This window comes from Limulus polyphemus, unplaced genomic scaffold (genome assembly GCF_000517525.1).
Source record: "Limulus polyphemus unplaced genomic scaffold, Limulus_polyphemus-2.1.2 Scaffold5478, whole genome shotgun sequence".
Taxonomy (NCBI): Eukaryota; Metazoa; Arthropoda; class Merostomata; order Xiphosura; family Limulidae; genus Limulus; species Limulus polyphemus.
In genome coordinates this window covers 47,666-56,190 of record NW_013671088.1, presented here as the reverse complement: position 1 = coordinate 56,190, position 8,525 = coordinate 47,666, and the positions used below count along the sequence as shown (strand labels likewise).

Genomic DNA, 8,525 nt, shown 5'->3' with positions numbered 1-8,525 from the left:
AAACGCTATAACAACGAACGTCTCACGTGCTCAACTTCAACAATACTCTCTGACTGCAGTTCAATTACTCATTACCTCGTCACGTTGTGACCATCTTATATATACCATCTACCCCCAATCTACTAGTCTCCCGATAATTCACGAAGGTTCGAGAGAAGGACGTGGCGTAATACTAGTCACGTGACCTCGCTGACGCAACAATATTTTACTTTTTAAAATATTTATAACTTTATTATTTTGAGCTTTATTTCTTCTATTATTAAAACAGGCAATATCAGTATCTTTAATTTGTATTGTTGGACATGAAACCGCCTTATAAAGTATTTTGTATTTTGTTATGGAAAATGACTAAAGTGATTTATCTTCTGGTACTGAAACGATAGAATTATAGGCTTTAGGTACATTTGTAAAGTTATTCTTAAAATAGAATGTTTCAAGTCGAAACTATAAAAAGAAAATATTTTTAAATCTTCATATAAAAAAAATATCAACCTTTACTTTTGTGTTTTCGATTGACGTGTAAAACAAATATTTTTATCGCAAACGTATTCTTTAATATGAAACGTCCCTTTGAAGTTGTTGACATGATTTGAAGTCGAATTACAATTTGCAGACTAAGGTAACGTGAGCGAGACAAGAAACGAGAGAATTAATAGTTAATATCGTTTACGTCGAACTTTGCTTACTTTCACTTGTTTATTTATATTAGTTTATTATATAAGCAATTATCAGTGAAAGATAGAAAGGACAGGTTTGAGTATTATTATTTTTTTCCAATAGTGGCGGACAAGAGCTTAATATTATTAAACTTAAGTTTACTGTAATTTGTAGATCTGTACAGTGTACTGTACTGTAGTTAGAATTACTAATTATATGACCAAAAAGTTATGTATAAATGAACTTTGATTTTGAAGCTCAACTGCACTGGCTGCAGTATTTTTATTTAATAATACTCTGGTTTTAGCTTGAAATTTAACCAAACTTTAGCATCTGTGCATAGACTAACATTAACTTGTTAGCAATAGCAGTCTTCATAATTCTAAGTTCTAGTATAATTTGCTATAAATCTTGGTCTCTGACTAGGACTTGAAAAACAGAAAGATATCATTTCTTTGTACAGATCCAGTTGTTAGGCCTCATTTGGACTTGGAAGTTGGAGTATTAACACTATTTTGTTCAGTCTTGGTCTCCATATCTTAAGAAAGACAATTGCTGCCTGAATCAGGTGTTAGGAAAAGGAGGACTACTACTAGTTATGATGATTCCTGTGATGTAGAGGCTAGAGGCTGTCATATGAAGACAGGTTAACTTAAGGTCCTTAAGTTGAAATTATTTTCTTTTCAGAAAAGAAGGATTAGAGGGAATTTGGTTGATGTGTTCAAAATTAAAAATTAATTAATAGGATTGATGAACCAACTTTATTTTTAATAGTAAGAAGACAAAGATTTAAAATTTGGCAGGTAAAAGTCATCTGTAACTAGGCAATTTTATTTTATGAACAGGGTAGTCAGCCTTTGGAATAGATTGGCATCAGATGTGGTAAACACAACAGGATTGGGAGAGTTCAAGAAAATGCTTGATGAATACTTAAAAAAATTAGGGCTTGATTTTGTTAGAAAAATAAAACTGGAACTTTATAAGGTAGCAGTGGAAAGAGTTTAGTTGGAGACTATGAAATGGCTGAGGTTTTAAATATTTTCTTCTGTTTGTACAAGAGAGGATGTTGAGCACTATTCTTGGTCCTCAGCATACTATGGGAAACATTGTAGTTGGCCTGAGTCATGTAGATATTAATCCCTTGGTAGAAAGATTGACTCCTTAAACCTAAGCGGATGGTGCTAGCATCCGACTGAAAGTGAAAATCCTGATTTACACATCGGACAGTGACATCATCTGATAACATTTATTTCTTTTTGGCTGAAACTAATCCAACCATATTTAACTAAGGAAGAAGACAGACCAATGTTCTGTTGAAACATGTAGTATGTTCCATGATCAATAAAACTTTTCCTTATGCTTATAAATTGTTGTTTGCCTACCTATTATTAATCCAACCATGTTATTATCCACCTTTTATTAATAGACCAGAAGTTCAGTGAAGCATTGTCATTTGTTTTGAAACAAATTTCAGATCAATGGCAGAACGAGCTAAAAATTACGGGTTTAAAGAGTTAAGAGATTAAAAACAGATAAGGTACCAGCACTAGACAATATTTTCTCCAGGGTTTTAAAGGAGGTAAAAAAGTCAGGTATCAAAGGCTCTCTCTCATTTTTGGTAGGTCAATAGACAGTGGGTGCATGAGGATTGGAAAGTTCATAGGTTAATCCTGTTTTTAAAGGAGGTAATAAGAGTTGTCTTGGAAATTATAGGTCAATTGGCCTGACTTCTGTTGTGGAAAAAAAATGCTGGAGTCTGGTAAGAGAATCTTTATAAAATAGTTTAATGAAATACAATATCAAAGAAAGCCAAAATTGATACACCAAAGGAAAATCTGGCCTTACTATTATGTTATCTTCTTTTGGAGGATGTTACTTGTTATCTAGTGAATAAAAAGGATGTTGACTTGGCCTTCTTAACTTTTTAAAAGGTACCTCACAATTGATTAGCTAACAAAATTGTGTCAGTAATACTAATAGGTATTAGAGAAAGAGTAGTTAATTGAATTGTAAGGTAGTTGGACAAAAGAAACCTAAAAGGTTGTTATTGATGTAATCCAATTAAACTGGACCCTTGTGACTAGTGAAGGCCTCAGAGGTTAGTGTTTGAACCTTTGCTTTTTTTTTATATATTTACATTAATGATAGTGATGGGCAAAGTATTAGCCAGGGTTTAATAAGTGCTCATCCAAAACTTAAAAAAAGTAAAATGTGAAAAGCACAAAAAGGAATGCTACAGGTTTGAACTTTTTAAATTCTAGATGCTCTGAGATGCATTCTGGTATATTTATTATAAGGATTTCATGAAAATTTAACATTGGTTCTTATCTTTTCCTGTGTGTTTAACAAGTAAAATAAAAATCAATAATTTTATGTTTGCAGACCTTTATTTTGTGCTTTGATTTATAAAAATAAAAATGAAGATTGGTGCTGCTAAGGCTTAGAAAAAAGTTTCATTACTCAAAACGTCAAATGTGAGTCAAGAGGTTTTTGTATTTCAGGTAACAGCAAAAATAAAGTCAAGGACAATATTAATAATTGAACAGGTTTTGAAGGGAGCAATATTATGGAAGAAAGCTAAAGGGTTTAACACTGTTTTACTTATGTTCAGTGATATATTTAAACTTGCTGAAGATATTAAGGTGTTTCTAGCTATGAGGAGTAGAATGCTGCTTTGCAAAAGGATTTGTTTGTCAAATTGTGTGGATAAATGGAAGATGGACATTTATTGTAATAAATGTAAAGTAGTACATGTGGGTTACAATTTGAATTGTAAGTATTATTTTGATGTGAACAGTATTAAGGAAGAGAAGGATATTTGGTGTTCTGATTGATTAATATTTTAAGCCATCCAAGTAATATGCTGTTGCTAGTAGTAAATCAAATAAGATTTTAGATTGTATGTACAGAAATATTGAGAGAGGTTATAATTTCATTGTTTAGGTCTCTGGCTAGATCACATTTGTAACATTGTGATCATTCATGGGCTCCCCTTCCTTAGGAAGTACATTGCATTACTGGAAATGGTTCATAGAAGGGCTCTTAGGATAATGCATGGTGTGGAAAGATTGTCATATGAGGACAGGTTAAGATTTCTGAAATTGATTTCTTTTGAAAAAATAAGAGTTAGAAGGGACCTAATTGAATTATTTAAAAAAAAGTTCAGGTTAAACTGTTTTTCTTGACAACAAGCAAATCCATAAAAATGGCCAGGTGGCAACTCTAGCTTGAGATGGGGTACTAGACTAATACTTGGATTAATTTATTAATGAGAGCAAGTACTAAGGGTTTTCTACTTGTTTTCTCTGGAATTGGAAGTAACAGGAAGACTTAATTCAGATATAAAGTTTTGTTGGGAGTTTGGACAACTTTCTTTTTGTTCCTCTGTTTGAATGATGATATGAAAAGGATAGAAATACAAATGTGAATATTGTGGGATAAGTTATACACATGGAGTTTTCAACTTATGGAGCTGTTTATGTTATGATGTGCTATGTTTTATTAGTTTGAATTATTTCAAACATTGTTGAATGGTGATACAGATGTGAAGGACTAATTATAAGTTGGATTTCTTTTAACGTTTGCAGTTTATTTTCATCAGGGAAGATCTCGGCGGACTTAATGACCCTTTCATACCTTCTTCTGTGTACTTCATTTCCCATTTGGTTGACTTTTACACTGTTAGTCATCCATTTAATCATCCAATATTTTAAATATCATAAACTTCATAATGCAAGTAACAATTTTGCACACTGTAATGTATGTCACTGTATTTTAAATACTGTATTCAAAATGAGATATTATTATAACAACGTTGGAAAAAGTAAATAATATATTTTCATATAAAAATAAAAACATGGTAGTTAACCCACAACTATACATTACTTTTCCTTCACTGAAATACCCACACTAAAATACTTCACACTTTTGTCTTAGGTACATCAACATGATTAATGCATGCACATTAAGAAAATTTAATTAGTTCTGTAAAATAACTTTTTGGTCATTTCTGTGCAATTTTAGAGAGAGAGAGGTATTAAGTGCTTCCTATCAAGTTTATGAAAAGGTTATACAAGCAGTTGGTTGTCAAGTATGCCACCTCAGAGGTTAGATATAACAGTGCCTGATTCTTCTGTGGAAATGTTAAAGAATGGTTCACTTGAAGTGTTAAAGCATGTAAGGAAGAACTGGAAATCGAGTGATATCTGTTTCAAAGTAAGTATTTAAATATAAGTGTGCACATAATGTAGGTACATCGGGGGGTTGCAAGTTTTGGTCAAACAGAGATGATGATGATTAGCTTTATCTTGTGAAAACCAGTAGTAGCTCTGACCTCAGTGTCCACCATCCTGGCAAAAAGCATTTTTAAATGTTTACACACTATTAAAAAGACAAAATTATTAGTTGGAAATTTCTTTAGGCATGTGCTTTTTCAATAGATGATAAATATTGTTGCTTTAAAAAAGGTACACAAAACTATGCAAAGCCCCAATAATCTTTAAAATGTGATTTTTATGCAAGCTGATCATATAGTTCAAGCTAATGATAAAGGTTTAGTCATTCATATGAAGGACTGTCAATAAGATGTATTTGTATTTTTGAAGAAATATTTATTTTTGAATCAAATCATCTAAGATTATTGTGTAAATTATGGCCATTAAACTAGTATTTAGTAAGCACAATAATGCATGTTATTTACATAATTGTGCTCATTATATTAAACAGGAGTAGGTCAGATTATTATTATTTTTATTATTTGAATGCTTTTTTAGGAGTTCTAACAATTTTGTGTTAAATGTGTGAGATTTTTAACTTAAATAATTATTACTTTTTCTTTTCACCTTCAGGTGTTTACTGATGGTGTGACAAATCGTTTACTAGGCTGCTACTTACCTAGTGACCCTGAAGACATGGTTCTAATACGTGTATATGGAAGAAATACTGACTTGTTCATTGATCGAAAAGATGAGCTACAGAACATGGAACTTATGCATTCAGCAGGTCTAGCAGCACCTGTGTATTTAGCCTTTAACAATGGTTTAGCCTACCAGTTTGTGCCTGGTGTTGTGGGAGATGAAAGAATGGTGCAGGAACCAACCATTTATAGGTTAATACTCTAAATAATCACTCATTGATTCTGAAAGAGTTCATAAATTATTTGTTATAAAGTATGTGTGAAACTAATTTACAAAACAGTATGGTCCTGCTGTTAGAACAATATGATTCTTATGTAGTGCAACAGTAAGTTTATTGTATCATGTAATAATACAATTCAACTGTTGTGTAACAACAAGATTTTGCTTTTGTATTGTTTAAAAATAGGGCTTTGCTATCATGCTATCTAACAATAAGATCTTACTGCTGTGTTACATAACAATAAGGTTTTAGTGTTGTGTTACGCAGCAGTATAGTCCTACTGTTGTGATACATAATATTATGATCCTGTTGTTATGTATGTAACATATTAATATGGTATTGCTGTTGTTTTACCTAAAAGTATGGCCTATTCTTCTGTGCTACCTAACATTATGGTCCTTCTGTTGTGTTACCTAGCAGTAGGGGGTCTCAGAGAATTATAGTTCCTGGCCACAGAAGTGTGTGTGAATGCAAAATCTTGGTTGTGAATATATATATATATATATCTCACATAAACAAAATAGTAATTATTGTACACCAAAAATCAAATGAAAATGTCTACAGTTCAAATACATGCTGAATTTGCATGATTTATTTCAAGGCAACTGTACTCCCACAAGTTGTAAATCAGCTTTAAAAACATTGCAATTTGTCAGCAACCAGCAAGTGAATGTTAAAACTAAAAAAGGGTGTTGGTTCCAATTGGCTGAACCAATAAGGATCACTGATACATCAAACAACAGCTCTCTTCATTCTTTACTTTCGTCTTCTATTTGAAAACACACAAAACTTTAAAACCATTTGAAATTCTTTTTAGACATTGAACTTGTAGAAACAATGCCATACAATAAACTTTGTGATGTGGATAACATAATGCATAAACTGATAACTAGATATGTCTGCCCAACTCGAACTCACAGCAACTACTTGCTTTACATAATTGGGTGTAAACATACTATGTTATCCTGACAACAGTTTGCTATAAGTCATATCATTAGGTGTGGCTGTAGTACAATAGTCTATTCTAAAAGTAGCATGTATCAATTACATCATGACATGATTTAGAATAGGTAGTGGTTACTATTGATACCTATCTGTCAGTCACTGTATTTCAAGTTTACAACCAGTGTGATTACAAAATCTCACCATTTCTTTCATAGGTACATAGGTAAACTCATACTTCATTATTAACATTTGACTATTGACAATTTTCATTTTATTTATCCACATAATATGAATATACATGTATGAGTCTGAAATTGATGGACTTTATTGGGACTACATTTTATCTTACCCTGACGTGGGTGTCCTGCAGTATCAGGTTACCAAATAAAGTGATAATTTGTAATTAATCACTGACATTTTGTTAACACTATTCCAAAGGGAAGGTAGCATGCAGCGAAATGTCAACCAACAGGTATGATTTTTAATTGTTTTTCATTAATTGTTAACTAAATAATTGAACTCGCAGTGTAAGTCTACTAATTTGTGACTGTGGAATCCAATGGTATGTGAATTTTTTGGTTATTTTCATTATTTAAAAAATCACCAAACCTCTTAGTTACAATATCATGCTGCATTTATGTTACTTAACAAGAATATATATTTATTATTAGCTAAACACGTTACAAAAGTAGATGCATTTTCTTGTACACAGTAATTTGAGTATTGTATCTATTAGGTCACCAATAAATTAATGTCACTTTTTTTTAGATGAGAAAACCAGAACAACTTGTATATCAAACAAAACATTTATTATATGAAATAGCCTCCATTCATATCGATGATGCTTTTCCATGTTACAATCAGGTTGTTAATGTTCTGAGTAAAGAAATCACTTGCCTTTGAAGCAAAAAATATGTTGATGTCCTCTTTAACACCGTCCATATTTGCATATGTTTTCCCATTAAGATGGTGTTGAGCAAACGAAAAAGATGGTAATCTGATGGTGCCATATATGGAGAATATGGTGGGTGAGGGAGAACTTCCCAACCAAACTACATAATCTTGTGTTGTGTTAAACATGCCACATGTGGATGTGCATTGTCATGGAGAAGAACAACACCAGATCTGATTAATGAGTGAAGGGCTTGATTTAAATGTTCCAGTTTCTGACTACAGATCTCTGCATTGACAGTTTGCTGTGGATTGAAGAGTTTGAAATGAATTACTCCTTTGATGTCTCACCAAATGCAAAGCATCACTTTCTGGGGATGAAGTCCAGGTTTTGGGGTCGGAAGTGGTTTTGTCTGAGCCATTATTTTGGCATTTAATATTCGCATAGAGAATCCATTTTTCATCACCTGTGACAATTCTGTCCAAAAATGGTTCATGCGCATTACACGTCAGAAGAAACGAAGCAACATTCACACGTTGGAAACAATGATCATCGGAGAGTTTGTGAGTCACTCAAACATCTTCTTTATGGAGTTTTCTCATATTCCTTAGATTTTTACGTATTGTTTTATGAGAGATGTGCAATTTCAGGGCCATTTCACAAGTTTGTTGCCTTGGGTTAGACTCAACAAGCATCTTCAGAGCATCAATATCAATTCCGACATGTTGGCCCCTGTCATCACAGTTTTAAGGCTAAAGTCACCTGAACAAAATTTGCTGAACCATCATTGACACTTACAAACATTCAAAAAATATCCATAAACTTCTTTGATATTCTTTGTGGCTACAGAGGCATTGTTTCCATCTTGTATTCAAACAGCATTATATGCTAAATG

The 8,525-nt window shown here is 32.3% G+C and overlaps 1 protein-coding gene across 4 annotated transcripts in view; it reads left to right on the top strand.

The window, feature by feature from the left end:
• The first annotated feature begins 503 nt into the window (after nt 1-503).
• The window catches only part of LOC106472633 (ethanolamine kinase 1-like), a 29,072-nt gene continuing 21,050 nt past the window's right edge, over nt 504-8,525 (top strand). Inside the window, exons 1-4 of one of the 4 annotated variants that reach the window (XM_022401181.1) lie at nt 504-619; nt 1,121-2,755; nt 4,681-4,872; nt 5,505-5,764. In XM_022401181.1, coding sequence (XP_022256889.1) covers nt 4,750-4,872; nt 5,505-5,764 — 383 coding nt within the window. In that variant the 5' untranslated portion in view covers nt 504-619; nt 1,121-2,755; nt 4,681-4,749. The other 3 variants (XM_022401182.1, XM_022401183.1, XM_013933286.2) reach the window with 3 other exon arrangements.